Source organism: Oncorhynchus keta, chromosome 25, assembly GCF_023373465.1.
Source record: "Oncorhynchus keta strain PuntledgeMale-10-30-2019 chromosome 25, Oket_V2, whole genome shotgun sequence".
Lineage (NCBI taxonomy): Eukaryota > Metazoa > Chordata > Actinopteri > Salmoniformes > Salmonidae > Oncorhynchus > Oncorhynchus keta.
In genome coordinates this window covers 44,007,670-44,024,966 of record NC_068445.1, presented here as the reverse complement: position 1 = coordinate 44,024,966, position 17,297 = coordinate 44,007,670, and the positions used below count along the sequence as shown (strand labels likewise).

At 42.8% G+C, this 17,297-nt stretch overlaps 1 protein-coding gene and 1 long non-coding RNA gene across 2 annotated transcripts in view; one reads left to right on the top strand and one right to left on the bottom strand.

Annotated features, from left to right (window-relative positions):
• LOC118379881 (interferon-induced GTP-binding protein Mx2-like) overlaps positions 1-12,271 on the top strand; it is a 29,674-nt gene extending 17,403 nt beyond the window's left edge. The window contains exons 8-13 of the mRNA XM_052479719.1: positions 4,406-4,528; positions 4,700-4,832; positions 5,092-5,250; positions 9,801-9,877; positions 10,084-10,293; positions 10,686-12,271. Of these exons, the coding sequence (XP_052335679.1) occupies positions 4,406-4,528; positions 4,700-4,832; positions 5,092-5,250; positions 9,801-9,877; positions 10,084-10,293; positions 10,686-10,922 (939 nt within the window). The 3' untranslated portion in view covers positions 10,923-12,271. The remainder of the gene's footprint in view (positions 1-4,405; positions 4,529-4,699; positions 4,833-5,091; positions 5,251-9,800; positions 9,878-10,083; positions 10,294-10,685) is intronic.
• Positions 12,272-12,417: 146 nt separating this feature from the next.
• On the bottom strand, positions 12,418-13,933 carry LOC127911831 (uncharacterized). The gene is made up of 3 exons (XR_008079601.1): positions 12,777-13,933; positions 12,612-12,710; positions 12,418-12,479 (listed from the first exon to the last, which is right to left on the bottom strand). It is a non-coding gene; the product is annotated as an uncharacterized LOC127911831 (long non-coding RNA).
• Between the last annotated feature and the right edge of the window lie 3,364 nt (positions 13,934-17,297).

Sequence of the window (17,297 nt, the reverse complement as noted above, 5' to 3'; positions counted from 1 at the left end):
CTAGGAAGAAACCTAGAGAGGAACCGGGCTATGTGGGGTGGCCAGTCCTCTTCTGGCTGTGCCGGGTAGAGATTATAATAGAACATGACCAAGATGTTCAAATGTTCATAAATGACCAGCATGGTCGAATAATAATAAGGCAGAACAGTTGAAACTGGAGCAGCAGCACAGTCAGGTGGACTGGGGACAGCAAGGAGCCTTCATGTCAGGTAGTCCTGGGGCACGGTCCTAGGGCTCAGGTCAGTTGAAACTGGAGCAGGAGCATGGCCAGGTGGACTGGGGACAGCAAGGAGTCCTCATGTCAGGTAGTCCTGGGACATGGTCCTAGGGCTCAGGTCCTCCGAGAGAGAGAAAGAAAGAGAGAAGGAGAGAATTAGAGAACGCACACTTAGATTCACACAGGACACCGAATAGGACAGGAGAAGTACTCCAGATATAACAAACTGACCCTAGCCCCCGACACATAAACTACTGCAGCATAAATACTGGAGGCTGAGACAGGAGGGGTCAGGAGACACTGTGGCCCCATCCGAGGACACCCCGGACAGGGCCAAACAGGAAGGATATAACCCCACCCACTTTGCCAAAGCACATCCCCCACACCACTAGAGGGATATCTTCAACCACCAACTTACCATCCTGAGACAAGGCCGAGTATAGCCCACAAAGATCTCCGCCACGGTACAACCCAAGGGGGGCAGCAGACAGGCCGAACACAACAGTGAATCAACCCACCCAGGTGACGCACCCCCAGGGACGGCACGAGAGAGCCCCAGCAAGCCAGTGACTCAGCCCCCGTAACAGGGTTAGAGGCAGAGAATCCCAGTGGAAAGAGGGGAACCGGCCAGGCAGAGACAGCAAGGGCGGTTCGTTGCTCCAGAGCCTTTCCGTTCACCTTCCCACTCCTGGGCCAGACTACACTCAATCATATGACCCACTGAAGAGATGAGTCTTCAGTAAAGACTTAAAGGTTGAGACCGAGTTTGCGTCTCTGACATGGGTAGGCAGACCGTTCCATAAAAATGGAGCTCTATAGGAGAAAGCCCTGCCTCCAGCTGTTTGCTTAGAAATTCTAGGGACAATTAGGAGGCCTGCGTCTTGTGACCGTAGCGTACGTGTAGGTATGTACGGCAGGACCAAATCAGAGAGGTAGGTAGGAGCAAGCCCATGTAATGCTTTGTAGGTTAGCAGTAAAACCTTGAAATCAGCCCTTGCTTTGACAGGAAGCCAGTGTAGAGAGGCTAGCACTGGAGTAATATGATCAAATTTTTGGTTCTAGTCAAGATTCTAGCAGCCGTATTTAGCACTAACTGAAGTTTATTTAGTGCTTTATCCGGGTAGCCGGAAAATAGAGCATTGCAGTAGTCTAACCTAGAAGTGACAAAAGCATGGATTAATTTTTCTGCATCATTTTTGGACAGAAAGTTTCTGATTTTTGCAATGTTACGTAGATGGAAAAAAGCTGTCCTCGAAATGGTCTTGATATGTTCTTCAAAAGAGATCAGGGTCCAGAGTAACGCCGAGGTCCTTCACAGTTTTATTTGAGACGACTGTACAACCATTAAGATTAATTGTCAGATTCAACAGAAGATCTCTTTGTTTCTTGGGACCTAGAACAAGCATCTCTGTTTTGTCCGAGTTTAATAGTAGAAAGTTTGCAGCCATCCTTATGTCTGAAACACATGCTTCTAGCGAGGGCAATTTTGGGGCTTCACCATGTTTCATTGAAATGTACAGCTGTGTGTCATCCGCATAGCAGTGAAAGTTTACATTATGTTTTCGAATAACATCCCCAAGAGGTAAAATATATAGTGAAAACAATAGTGGTCCTAAAACAGAACCTTGAGGAACACCGAAATGTACAGTTGATTTGTCAGAGGACAAACCATTCACAGAGACAAACTGATATCTTTCCGACAGATAAGATCTAAACCAGGCCAGAACTTGTCCGTGTAGACCAATTTGGGTTTCCAATCTCTCCAAAAGAATGTGGTGATCGATGGTATCAAAAGCAGCACTAAGGTCTAGGAGCACGAGGACAGATGCAGAGCCTCGGTCCGATGCCATTAAAATGTCATTTACCACCTTCACAAGTGCCGTCTCAGTGCTATGATGGGGTCTAAAACCAGACTGAAGCATTTCGTATACATTGTTTGTCTTCAGGAAGGCAGTGAGTTGCTGCGCAACAGCCTTCTCTAAAATCTTTGAGAGGAATGGAAGATTCGATATAGGCCGATAGTTTTTATATTTTCTGGGTCAAGGTTTGGCTTTTTCAAGAGAGGCTTTATTACTGCCACTTTTAGTGAGTTTGGTACACATCCAGTGGATAGAGAGCCGTTTATTATGTTCAACATAGGAGGGCCAAGCACAGGAAGCAGCTCTTTCAGTAGTTTAGTTGGAATAGGGTCCAGTATACAGCATGAAGGTTTAGATGCCATGATTATTTTCATCATTGTGTCAAGAGATATAGTACTAAAACACTTGAGCGTCTCTCTTGATCCTAGGTCCTGGCAGAGTTGTGCAGACTCAGGACAACTGAGGTTTGGAGGAATACGCAGGTTTAAAGAGGAGTCCGTAATTTGCTTTCTAATAATCATAATCTTTTCCTCAAAGAAGTTCATGAATTTATCACTGCTAAAGTGAAGGTCATCCTCTCTTGGGAATGCTGCTTTTTAGTTAGCTTTGCCACAGTATCAAAAAGGAATTTCGGATTGTTCTTATTTTCCTCAATTAAGTTAGAAAAATAGGACGATCGAGCAGCAGTAAGGGCTCTTCGGTACTGCACGGTACCGTCCTTCCAAACTAGTCGGAAGACTTCCAGTTTGGTGTGGCGCCATTTCCGTTCAATTTTCTGGAAGCTTGCTTCAGAGCTCGGGTATTTTCTGTGTACCAGGGAGCTAGTTTCTTATGAGACATTTTTTTAGTTTTTAGGGGTGCAACTGCATCTAGGGTATTGCGCAAGGTTAAATTGAGATCCTCAGTTAGGTGGTTAACGGATTTTTGTCCTCTGGCGTCCTTGGGTAGGCAGAGGGAGTCTGGAAGGGCATCAAGGAATCTTTGTGTTGTCTGTGAATTTATAGCACGACTTTTGATGTTCCTTGGTTGGGGTCTGAGCAGATTATTTGTTGCAATTGCAAACGTAATAAAATGGTGGTCCGATAGTCCAGGATTATGAGGAAAAACATTAAGATCCACAACATTTATTCCATGGGACAAAACTAGGTCAGCGTATGACTGTGACAGTGAGTGGGTCCAGAGACATGTTGGACAAAACCCACTGAGTCGATGATGGCTCCAAAAGCCTTTTGGAGTGGGTCTGTGGACTTTTCCATGTGAATATTAAAGTCACCAAAGATTAGAATATTATCTGCAATGACTACAAGGTCTGATAGGAATTCAGGGAACTCAGTGAGAAACGCTGTATATGGCCCAGGAGGCCTGTAAACAGTAGCTATAAAAAGTGATTGAGTAGGCTGCATAGATTTCATGACTAGAAGCTCAAAAGACGAAAACGTCATTTTTTTTTTGTAAATTGAAATTTGCTATCGTAAATGTTAGCAACACCTCCGCCTTTGCGGGATGCACGGGGATATGGTCACTAGTGTAGCCAGGAGGTGAGGCCTCATTTAACACAGTAAATTCATCAGGCTTAAGCCATGTTTCAGTCAGGCCAATCACATCAAGATTATGATCAGTGATTAGTTCATTGACTATAATTGCCTTTGAAGTAAGGGATCTAACATTAAGTAGCCCTATTTTGAGATGTGAGGTATCATGATCTCTTTCAGTAATGACAGGAATGGAGGTGGTCTTTATCCTAGTGAGATTGCTAAGGCGAACACCGCCATGTTTAGTTTTGCCCAACCTAGGTCGAGGCACAGACACGGTCTCAATGGTGATAGCTGAGCTGACTACACTGACTATGCTAGTGGCAGACTCCACTATGCTGGCAGGCTGGCTAATAGCCTGCTGCCTGGCCTGCACCCTATACCCTACAGGTATTCTTCAACATAAATGCGTAAAACTACGTCACAATGCTGTAGACATCTTGGGGAATACGTAGAAAGCGTAATCTGGTTGATAGCCCATTCACTGCTCAATAGGGACGCATTGGAACGCAGCGCTTTCAAAAGATGAGTCACTTCGGATTGGATTTTTCTCAGGCATTATACTCACAGACAATATTTTTACAGTTTTGGAAACTTTAGAGTGTTTTCTATCCTAAGCTGTCAATTATATGCATATTCTAGCATCTTGTCCTGATAAAATATCCCATTTAATTTGGGAACGTTATTTTTCCAAAAATGAAAATACTGCCCCCTAGTGCCAACAGGTTTTAAGGCTTCTTGAATGACAATAATGTTATATATCAGATGAAACCATGTTTGTTTTTTTTGTCTTTCAGAAATCCATTCCACAGATGTCTGATCAGATAAAACAGCAGCTGTGGGTTTATCAGACGGAATTGACTAAGTATGAGGGTGGTCCTCCCGTGGATCCTGTAGGGAAGAGGAAGTACCTTATTGAGGTGATTAATCACTCAACCCATCAGCTGTCATCATTAATATAAAGTTGTATCAGTATGAATCAGGAGCCGATTCATTTTCAAATAAAATAAAAGCTTGAGTCTGTAAAGTTGGTTTAAAAAAAAAAAAAAAACACATCACTGGCTATTTACTGTGGTCTGTTTCCCCCTCAGGTGATAAAACAGTTCAATTACAAGATTGATCTGCTGTGCAGAGGGGAGCTGAAGAATGATGAAAATCTATTCATTAACATGCAAAACATATTTGCAAAATGGTTTGAAAAGCTTGGACACTCCAGGGCAGGTTGTAAGTACACTATTTGAAATCGATAAACAGGTTATTGTTGGGATATTGCACAGGAATAACTATTTTCACTTTATTTCACAAATATTCATGGTTTGTACTTATACTATAAACAGATGTAATGCTGGTAAGTGTGTAAGCATGCACCCCCAAAAATCAATTCTTATTCGCAATAAGTAATAGAACACAATAGTATTTATTTCTCATTATTTAATTAATTTTACCCTCAAAAAATGATTAACTTCCATTTCCCTCAATTTAGACCACAAAATGACCCAAGATGTGGTCAATGAATTTGATCAGAAGCACAGAGGACGAGAACTTCCAGGTTTCAATAACTACACTTTATTTGAAAGTGTAGTTCAGAAACTGGTGGGGGAACTGAAACATCCAGCTATGGACACACTACAGAAAATCAAAGGTACTTTCACTTCATTTTTTACTATACTGATTTTGTTTTTAATACACTAATATTTGGCAAAAAAGGTTTCATCATGTCATAGCTTGAGGGACAGTGAGGGACAGTGAGTGACCATTAGATACCAATATTTCATCATGTCATAGCTTGAGTGACAGTGAGGGACAGTGAGTGACCATTAGATACCATCATGTCATAGCTTGAGGGACAGTGAGTGACCATTAGATATCAATGTTTCATCATGTCATAGCTTGAGTGACAGTGAGGGACAGTGAGTGACAGTGAGGGACAGTGAGTGACAGTGAGTGACAGTGAGGGACCATTAGATAGAACACATACATGCTATTCTTTGGATGTACATCCCTACATTATTTACTTTTGATATCTATATTTTTTTAAACACACTTCATTACCTCCCGTGATACTGATCCTCACTCCGTGGTGGGGGTTCGGGTGTAGGAGGTGAATGACACAGCCGTCCAGAGACCCCCTGCTAGTCGAAGACAACAAACACTCCCATTCATGTTTTTCTTTTTCTTTCCATTTGTATGTCTTGTAATTGTAAATGTTTTGGAAATACATAATGCCTGAATGTCATGCCAATAAAGCAACATTGAATAGTACCTTAGTGATGGAGGTAAGGGAATGGAATAGTACCTTATTTTTATTTTATCAGGCAAGTCAGTTAAGAACAAATTCTTATTTTCAATGACGGCCTAGGAACAGTGGGTTAACTGCCTGTTCAGGGGCAGAATGACAGATTTGTACCTTGTCAGCTCGGGGATTTGAACTTGCAACCTTGCGGTTACTAGTCCAACGCTCTAACCACTAGGCTACCCTGGCGCCCACTAGACTACCTTAGTGGTGGAGGTAAAGGAATTGAATAGTATCTTAGTGATGGAGGTAAGGGAATTGAATAGTACCTTAGTGATGGAGGTAAGGAATTGAATAGTACCTTAGTGGTGGAGGAAACGGAATTGAATAGTACCTTAGTGGTGGAGGTAAGGGAATTGAATAGTACCTTAGTGATGGAGGTAAAGGAATTGAATAGTACCTTAGTGATGGAGGTAAGGGAATTGAATAGTACCTTAGTGATGGAGGTAAAGGAATTGAATAGTACCTTAGTGGTGGAGGTAAGGAATTGAATAGTACCTTAGTGGTGGAGGTAAGGGAATTGAATAGTACCTTAGTGATGGAGGTAAGGGAATTGAATAGTACCTTAGTGATGGAGGTAAAGGAATTGAATAGTACCTTAGTGATGGAGGTAAGGGAATTGAATAGTACCTTAGTGGTGGAGGTAAGGGAATTAAATAGTACCTTAGTGGTGGAGGTAAGGGAATTGAATAGTACCATAGTGATGGAGGTAAGGGAATTGAATAGTGGTCCTTCTGTAGCTCAGTTGGTAGAGCATGGCGCTTGTAACGCCAGGGTAGTGGGTTCGATTCCCGGGACCACCCATACGTAGAATGTATGCACACATGACTGTAAGTCGCTTTGGATAAAAGCGTCTGCTAAATGGCATATATTATTATTATTATTATTATATTAATAGTACCTTAGTGATGGAGGTAAGGGAATTGAATAGTACCTTAGTGATGGAGGTAAGGGAATTGAATAGCACCTTAGTGATGGAGGTAAGGGAATTGAATAGCACCTTAGTGGTGGAGGTAAGGGAATTGAATAGCACCTTAGTGGTGGAGGTAAGGGAATTGAATTGCACCTTAGTGGTGGAGGTAAGGGAATTGAATAGCACCTTAGTGGTGGAGGTAAGGGAATTGAATAGCACCTTAGTGGTGGAGGTAAGGGAATTGAATAGGACCTTAGTGGTGGAGGTAAGGGAATTGAATAGGACCTTAGTGGTGGAGGTAAGGGAATTGAATAGTACCTTAGTGGTGGAGGTAAGGGAATTGAATAGTACCTTAGTGGTGGAGGTAAGGGAATTGAATAGTACCTTAGTGGTGGAGGTAAGGGAATTGAATAGTACCTTAGTGGTGGAGGTAAGGGAATTGAATAGTACCTTAGTGGTGGAGGTAAGGGAATTGAATAGTACCTTAGTGGTGGAGGTAAGGGAATTGAATAGTACCTTAGTGGTGGAGGTAAGGGAATTGAATAGTACCTTAGTGGTGGAGGTAAGGGAATTGAATAGTACCTTAGTGGTGGAGGTAATGGAATTGAATAGTACCTTAGTGGTGGAAGTAAGGGAATTGAATAGTACCTTAGTGGTGGAGGTAAGGGAATTGAATAGTACCTTAGTGGTGGAGGTAAGGGAATTGAATAGTACCTTAGTGATGGAGGTAAGGGAATTGAATAGCACCTTAGTGGTGGAGGTAAGGGAATTGAATAGCACCTTAGTGGTGGAGGTAAGGGAATTGAATAGCACCTTAGTGGTGGAGGTAAGGGAATTGAATTGCACCTTAGTGGTGGAGGTAAGGGAATTGAATAGCACCTTAGTGGTGGAGGTAAGGGAATTGAATAGGACCTAGTGGTGGAGGTAAGGGAATTGAATAGCACCTTAGTGGTGGAGGTAAGGGAATTGAATAGTACCTTAGTGGTGGAGGTAAGGGAATTGAATAGTACCTTAGTGGTGGAGGTAAGGGAATTGAATAGTACCTTAGTGGTGGAGGTAAGGGAATTGAATAGTACCTTAGTGGTGGAGGTAAGGGAATTGAATAGTACCTTAGTGGTGGAGGTAAGGGAATTGAATAGTACCTTAGTGGTGGAGGTAAGGGAATTGAATAGTACCTTAGTGGTGGAGGTAAGGGAATTGAATAGTACCTTAGTGGTGGAGGTAATGGAATTGAATAGTACCTTAGTGGTGGAGGTAATGGAATTGAATAGTACCTTAGTGATGGAAGTAAGGGAATTGAATAGTACCTTAGTGGTGGAGGTAAGGGAATTGAATAGTACCTTAGTGGTGGAGGTAAGGGAATTGAATAGTACCTTAGTGATGGAGGTAAGGGAATTGAATAGCACCTTAGTGATGGAGGTAAGGGAATTGAATAGCACCTTAGTGGTGGAGGTAAGGGAATTGAATAGCACCTTAGTGATGGAGGTAAGGGAATTGAATAGCACCTTAGTGGTGGAGGTAAGGGAATTGAATAGCACCTTAGTGATGGAGGTAAGGGAATGGAATAGTACCTTAGTGATGGAGGTAAGGAATGGAATAGTACCTTAGTGGTGGAGGTAAGGAATTAAATAGTACCTAGTGATGGAGGTAAGGGAATTGAATAGTACCTTAGTGGTGGAGGTAAGGGAATTGAATAGTACCTTAGTGGTGGAGGTAAGGGAATTGAATAGTACCTTAGTGATGGAGGTAAGGGAATTGAATAGTACCTTAGTGGTGGAGGTAAGGGAATTGAATAGTACCTTAGTGATGGAGGTAAGGGAATTGAATAGCACCTTGGTGATGGAGGTAAGGGAATGGAATAGTACCTTAGTGGTGGAGGTAAGGAATGGAATAGTACCTTAGTGATGGAGGTAAGGGAATTGAATAGCACCTTAGTGGTGGAGGTAAGGGAATTGAATAGCACCTTAGTGATGGAGGTAAGGGAATGGAATAGTACCTTAGTGATGGAGGTAAGGGAATGGAATAGTACCTTAGTGGTGGAGGTAAGGGAATTGAATAGTACCATAGTGATGGAGGTAAGGGAATTAAATAGTACCTTAGTGATGGAGGTAAGGGAATTGAATAGTACCTTAGTGACGGAGGTAAGGGAATTGAATAGTACCTAGTGACGGAGGTAAGGGAATTGAATAGTACCTTAGTGACGGAGGTAAGGGAATTGAATAGTACCTTAGTGGTGGAGGTAAGGGAATTGAATAGTACCTTAGTGGTGGAGGTAAGGGAATTGAATAGTACCTTAGTGGTGGAGGTAAGGGAATTGGAAAGTACCTTAGTGGTGGAGGTAAGGGAATTGAATAGTACCTTAGTGGTGGAGGTAAGGGAATTGAATAGTACCTTAGTGGTGGAGGTAAGGGAATTGAATAGTACCTTAGTGGTGGAGGTAAGGGAATTGAATAGCACCTTAGTGGTGGAGGTAAGGGAATTGAATAGCACCTTAGTGGTGGAGGTAAGGGAATTGAATAGCACCTTAGTGGTGGAGGTAAGGGAATTGAATAGCACCTTAGTGGTGGAGGTAAGGGAATTGAATAGTACCTTAGTGGTGGAGGTAAGGGAATTGGAAAGTACCTTAGTGGTGGAGGTAAGGGAATTGAATAGCACCTTAGTGGTGGAGGTAAGGGAATTGAATAGTACCTTAGTGGTGGAGGTAAGGGAATTGAATAGTACCTTAGTGGTGGAGGTAAGGGAATTGAATAGCACCTTAGTGGTGGAGGTAAGGGAATTGAATAGCACCTTAGTGGTGGAGGTAAGGGAATTGAATAGTACCTTAGTGGTGGAGGTAAGGGAATTGAATAGCACCTTAGTGGTGGAGGTAAGGGAATTGAATAGCACCTTAGTGGTGGAGGTAAGGGAATTGAATAGTACCTTAGTGGTGGAGGTAAGGGAAAACATGTTAAGTCGTTAACGTATGCATTTGTATGCGTTTTTCCAGATCTGGTGCAGAAGCACTTTTTTGTTGTGTCCAAAAACAGCTTTGAGAATTATCCTTGCCTTCAGCGTTTTTCAATGGTAACGTAACAGCACATTAACAACTGTGGTATGATCTGTCACAATACACACTGCTCATCCGTCTAAATTATGTTTTTTTGTTTTTAACGTAATTTTATTTTGTGAATAGCCGTTTCTACACCTATTACGTGAAATGAGTTGTTTTTACCTAATTAAATTTAAAAATATATATATACTACATCCTTACTCTTTGTTTGATCTCCTAGACCAACATTGATGCCATCCAGAAACAGCAGTTAACCACTGTGATGGACAGGATCGAGGAGCAGTTTGAGATGGAGATGCAGATGTACACACAGGATGAAATCTTTGCCCGAACACTGACGCCAGCACAGAAGGAAACCCCAGGGGAAACTGACTGCTCAGGTTATGACACCAGGAGCAAGTACCCTGAACTCCTCAATTCATACTTTGAGGTACAACGCAACACTAGTTCCAACATGGAGATCTAAATGTCAGTAGACGTAGATTAAAGAACGCAGGAGGAGTTGTGCCAGGCAGCAGTCTCTAGCGCCAGTGATGACAAATTGTATTTTGAATGAAAAGATGAAGTGGTTAGGACGGCAGCAGTACGAATCCCAGCGTGTTGTTAATCTAAGCCAACCCCTTTAAATTTTACTAACCGTAGTGGCTAAAATAGCTGACTCTGAAGTCGCTAATTAACCCCAACTAATTAACCCATAACAACTCGATCGCTTACTAGCTCTGATGTTCACACGCTAGCTTTGACGAAACCAATGTTTACATCTAAATTGTTAGTCCTCTCCCTCCCGCCCTTCCTCTCCTCTCCCGCCTACCTCTCTCTCAGATCGTGGTGCAGCGACTGGCGGACCAGGTGCCCATGCTGATCCGTTACTTCATCCTGAAGGAGTCAGCCAGGATCCTGTCCAGTGAGATGCTGGGCCTGCTGAACAGCGATGACTTGGACGAGATGCTGAAGGAGGAATCAGAGATTGGCCGGAAACGTGAAGCCTTGAGGGAAAAAGTCAAGCGTCTTGGACTGGCCAATAACAAGATCAGTAGCCTCTGGGATCAGAGTGGTTGACATTGTGATGTAACCAACCAGGGCTGAATAACTGTCCCACAATCATTTTACCTGCAATTAATCAACATACAGAATATTTTAAAAGATGGACATTTTAGTGCTGTCAAATTTGGGATTCAGAGCACTGAAAATGCTATTCCCATTGTCACAGAACACAGCTATACTCTCAAAAGCTCTGGCCTTTTATACTATCATCACATATCCGCAAAATATTTAATCTCAAAATTGACAAATGAAAGATGTTAAGACTGTTTTTGATATGATTAAAACTGACAAATTGTCGCTGACGTACAGTAAGTAAACCTTGTATCTCCAAAACGTAAACAGCCGTACCATTAATGATCATACAAGCAACAAAACTTCAGAAGCTATTAGAGTACATACTGTGAAAAACGGACTACTTATAATTAATGTAAACATGTTGGGCAAAAATTTGAGTCGCAGGGTTTTCTTTTTCGACAGCAACGAATGGAAATAAATGTTGTATCCCGTCCTTTTCTAATTGGTCGAAGGGGCATCAGCACTGAGAATAATGTTATGATAGCATCATGTATACTTGATGCCTGTAAATAACAACGGTGAAAATGGACACACTTGTCTGGTTCCTCTTTGCAACTGGAATGGTTTAGATGTATACATTAGTTAAATCTGCTGTTTTGAGATATTTGTATATTAACTAGGCTACCTTTTTATATTAACTAGGCTACCTACACTCTAACCACTGGGCTACCTGCCGACCCTACACTCTAACCACTAGGCTACCTGCCACCTCTACACTCTAACCACTAGGCTACCCTGCCCACTCTACACTCTAACCACTAGGCTACCCTGCCGCCTCTACACTCTAACCACTAGGCTACCTGCCACCTCTACACTTTAACCACTAGGCTACCTGCCACCTCTACACTTTAACCACTAGGCTACCTGCCACCTCTCCACTCTAACCACTAGGCTACCTGCCACCTCTACACTTTAACCACTAGGCTACCCTGCCACCTCTACCCTCTAACCACTAGGCTACCCTGCCACCTCTACCCTCTAACCACTAGGCTACCCTGCCACCTCTACCCTCTAACCACTAGGCTACCCTGCCACCTCTACCCTCTAACCACTAGGCTACCCTGCCACCTCTACCCTCTAACCACTAGGCTACCCTGCCACCTCTACCCTCTAACCACTAGGCTACCCTGCCACCTCTACCCTCTAACCACTAGGCTACCCTGCCACCTCTACCCTCTAACCACTAGGCTACCCTGCCACCTCTACCCTCTAACCACTAGGCTACCCTGCCACCTCTACCCTCTAACCACTAGGCTACCCTGCCACCTCTACCCTCTAACCACTAGGCTACCCTGCCACCTCTACCCTCTAACCACTAGGCTACCCTGCCACCTCTACCCTCTAACCACTAGGCTACCCTGCCACCTCTACCCTCTAACCACTAGGCTACCCTGCCACCTCTACCCTCTAACCACTAGGCTACCCTGCCACCTCTACGCTCTAACCACTAGGCTACCCTGCCGCCTCTACCCTCTAACCACTAGGCTACCCTGCCGCCTCTACCCTCTAACCACTAGGCTACCCTGCCACCTCTACCCTCTAACCACTAGGCTACCCTGCCACCTCTACCCTCTAACCACTAGGCTACCCTGCCACCTCTACCCTCTAACCACTAGGCTACCCTGCCACCTCTACCCTCTAACCACTAGGCTACCCTGCCGCCTCTACCCTCTAACCACTAGGCTACCCTGCCGCCTCTACCCTCTAACCACTAGGCTACCCTGCCGCCTCTACACTCTAACCACTAGGCTACCCTGCCGCCTCTACACTCTAACCACTAGGCTACCCTGCCACCTCTACCCTCTAACCACTAGGCTACCCTGCCACCTCTACCCTCTAACCACTAGGCTACCCTGCCACCTCTACCCTCTAACCACTAGGCTACCCTGCCACCTCTACCCTCTAACCCAGGGGTGTCAAACTCATTTCGCATCGTGGGCCACATACGGCCTAGGGAGATGTCAAGTGGGCCGGACCATTAAAATTATACCATACTCTGCTATAAATAACCAAAATATCATGTCTTTCCTTTGTTTTGGTGTAAAGAAGCACAAGAACATTAGGAAAATATTGAAATTTAATGAACTATCCTTTTACAAAACATTTCATGAAACACCTCATATTTCCTTAGACAAATGTGCAATTTACTTTTATCATTCACAAATATGCATTGCAACTGATCCCACTGATTGTACAAAGGCACAAAACTTTAATTGGTACTGAAAAATATAGTAATGCACTTTAAGATTAAATGAGACTTTTAAAGAAAGGAATTTTTTAAACCACTTACACATACGCATATAAAATCTAAATGTAATCCCTGCGTACACCTTACAAACTAAGGAGAGTGATTTTAAATGTGTAATGAAGAAAGTGTTCGCCTGTCCTGTAAATCTGTAAACTTCATACATGAAACATACATACACATACAATACATACTGAAAATGTATGGAGTTGTATGAACAGTAGAATTCCATCACACAACTTTTGTTTTGAAGCTGCTGACTAACATTAAAGTGCACATTTTTAAATCACCACAGTAAGGATTCATCTTCACAGAGCTGTATTCTTTCAATGCAAACAGTATCTAAGGCAGCATTTTAAAGGTGTTAGTCTAGTCTGGACTTGTATTTGTACCTGAAACTTGGCATCTTTTGGCCTGTACAAGTGCATCAACACCAGGTGTCATGTCCTGACTAGCTGTCACTTTCAGAATGTCATTTAAGTGCTTGTTTGTGAGCCTTGAACGCATTTTTTGTTTTATTGATATTCATCACTGAGAAAATTTGTTCACAAAGGTAGGTTGTCCCAAACATGCACAAAATTTTAGCAGCCAGGGCTGTTAATTTGGGGTACCCTGGTAGTAGATACTGATAAAATCAGGGCAGGGTTGCCATTTGCATCTCCCACAAAGTCAGCTTCAACTTAAATGCATGTATGTTGTCAGAAAACTGTGTGACAACTTTTTGCGGCCTTGCAACATTTTGTTCAGATTGTTCAAGTGTTCAGTAATATCAACCAAGAATGCAAGGTCCCGTAGCCATTCCTGAGATTGTAATTCCAACACCGGTTTTCCTTTTTCTCCATGAACTGTCCGATTTCCTCTCGTAGATCAAAGAAATGCCTCAGCACAGCGCCTCGGCTTAACCATCTCACTTCAGTGTGGTATGGCAGGCTGTGGGTAATGTTGCTGTCGCTGAGAAGTTTGTCAAACTGACGATGGTTCAGACCTCTGGACCGGATGAAATTTACAGTGCGAACAACCACCTCCATGACGTGGTCCATTTTCAGCGACTTGCAACACAATGCCTCCTGGTGCAAAATACAGTGAAATGTCCAGAAACGATCTCCTCCATTAAGGGCTTGTACTTTGTCTTTGAACTTTGTCGCGACACCTGCTTTCTTTCCGACCATGGATGGCGCGCCGTCTGTAGCCAGGCTGACAGCGGGACCAGTCCACTCCAACTCTGTCCAATGCAGCAAGGACAGAGCCGAAAATGTCCTCGGCTGTTGTGGTGTCCATCATTGGCACCAACTCAAGAAACTCTTCAGTAACAGTCAATGTCTCATCAACTCCTCGAATAAATATGGCCAGTTGGGCCACGTCTGTGATGTCAGTGCTCTCGTCAATTGCCACGGAAAATGCAATAAATGACTTGACTCTCTGTTTCAATTGACTGTCTAAATCTGCCGATAGTTCCGAAATCCTCTCTGCTATAGTATTCCTCGTCATGCTAATATTGGCAAAAGCTTGTCGAATCTCGGGACATACAAGTTCAGCCGCCTTCATCATGCATCGTTTAACAAAGTCACCGCCGGAATACGGCTTCGATGCTAATGCTATTTCGCTAGCAATTAGGTAGCTGGCTTTTACCGCTGCTTCACTGACTTCTCGGCTCTGGATGAAAGTTGACTGCTGTTTCCTCAGACCCGCCAGCAATTCGTTAATCTTATCTCTTCTCAGTTGTCCTTGCAAGCCGTCATATTTTTCTGTGATGAGTCTCGTAGTGGCGTCGAATATTATATTCCTTCAATACCGAAACTTGTTGCAAACACACCAAGCACAAAGGTTTTTCCGTGCATCTCTGTAAATAAATAGGACGTGGTCCATTTTTCTTTGAAAATTCTACACTCCTTATCTACTTTTCTCCGTTTGGATAACGACATTTTGGCTAATGAGGGTGTAGTGGAGAGGTAGAGACATTAACAATCTTAACAACGTCGTAACAAGCAGCAGATGGCGCATTGATACCTGCTGTTTTCAGTCTGTCTCAGTGATCGGCTTGTCTTAAAAAAAAAAAAAAATTAATTCCATGTCTTTATGCATTTTTTCCACTTTCAAATTATCCTTAGGGTCCTGATCGAACCTCCTTGGGGGCCTGGTTCCCACTATGGGCCGTATGTTTGACACCCCTGCTCTAACCACCAGGCTACCCTGCCACCTCTACCCTCTAACCACTAGGCTACCCTGCCACCTCTACCCCTCTAACCACTAGGCTACCCTGCCACCTCTTAGTGTTCACCCAGAGTGCAGAATAAATGAAGAATTTACAAACACACAAACAGCCGTTGACTATGACTGGTGTCGGTAAACGTTGGCAAAAAAACCCACAATGTATTTGTTGTTAGCAGTACAGTTACCAACGCTCTAAAATCACATTTTATTTGTCACATACACATTTTTAGCAGATGTTATTGCGAGTGTAGCAAAATGCTTGTGTTTCTAGCTCCGACAGTGCAGTAATATCTAACAGTTTCATAACATATACACAAAATACATGTAAATCTAAGTAAGGAATTGATTAAGAATATATATATATACATATACACTACCGTTCAAAAGTTTGGGGTCACTTAGAAATGTCCATGTTTTTTCAAGAAAAACACATTTTTGTCCATTAAAATAACATCAAATTGATCAGAAATACAGTGTAGACATTGTTGTAAATGACAAGTGTAGCTGGAAACAGATTTTTATGGAATATCTACAGGCGTACAGAGACCCATTATCAGCAACCATCACTCCTGTGTTCCAATGGCACGTTGTGTTAGCTAATCCAAGTTTTTCATTTTCAAAGGCTAATTGATCATTAGAAAACCTTCTTGAAATGTTAGCACAGCTGAAAACTGTTGTTCAGATTAAAGAAGCAATAAAACTAGCCTTCTTTAGACTAGTTGAGTATCTGGAGCATCAGCATTTGTGGGTTCAATTACAGGTTCAAAATGGCCAGAAACAAATAACTTTCTTCTGAAACTCGTCAGTCTATTCTTGTTCTGAGAAATTAAAGCTATTCCATGCGAGATGTTCACAGAACAGTGCAAACTGTCTAACTAGAATAGAAAGAGTGGGAGGCCCCAGTGCACAGAGCAAGAGGACAAGTACATTAGCGTATCTAGTTTGAGAAACAGACGTCAAAAGTCCTCAACTGGCTTCTTCATTAAATAGTACCCACAAAACACCAGTTTCAACGTCAACAGTGAAAGGGGCGACTCCGGGATGCTGAACTTCTAGGCAGAGTTGCAAAGAATCTCAAGGCCATCAGACTGTTAAAACAGCCACCACTAACACAGAGAGGATACTATCTACATACAGACTTGAAATTATTGGCCACTTTAATAAATGGATTACTAGTCACTAATAATGTTTACATATCTTGCATTACTCATCTCATATGTATTTACTGTATTTTATACCATCTATTGAGTCTTGCGTATGCCGTTCGGTCATTGCTCATCCATTTATTCATATGTATATATTCTTATTCCATTCCTTTACTTAGATTTGTGTGCAGTTGTATTAGCATACCTACACAACGTTTTAGAATACCTACTCATTCAAGGGTTTTTCTTTATTTTGACTATTTTCTAGTCAAAATAGTCTTGTGACAAGGTAGGGGTGGTATTGTCACCTTAGTTCCTGTTATATTTTTATGTCTCTGTTTTAGTTTGGTCAGGGCGTGAGTTGGGGTGGGCATTCTGTTTTGTTCTGTTCTGTTATATATTTCTAGGTGTTTGACCTGGTATGGTTCTCAATCAGAGGCAGCTGTCAATCGTTGTCTCTGATTGAGAACCACACTTAGGCAGCCTGTTTTCCCACTATGGGTTGTGGTTAGTCATTGTCTCTGATTGAGAACCACACTTAGGCAGCCTGTTTTCCCACTATGGGTTGTGGTTAGTCATTGTCTCTGATTGAGAACCACACTTAGGCAGCCTGTTTTCCCACTATGGGTTGTGGGTTGTTGTTGTCTCTGATTGAGAACCACACTTAGGCAGCCTGTTTTCCCACTATGGGTTGTGGGTTAGTTGTTGTCTCTG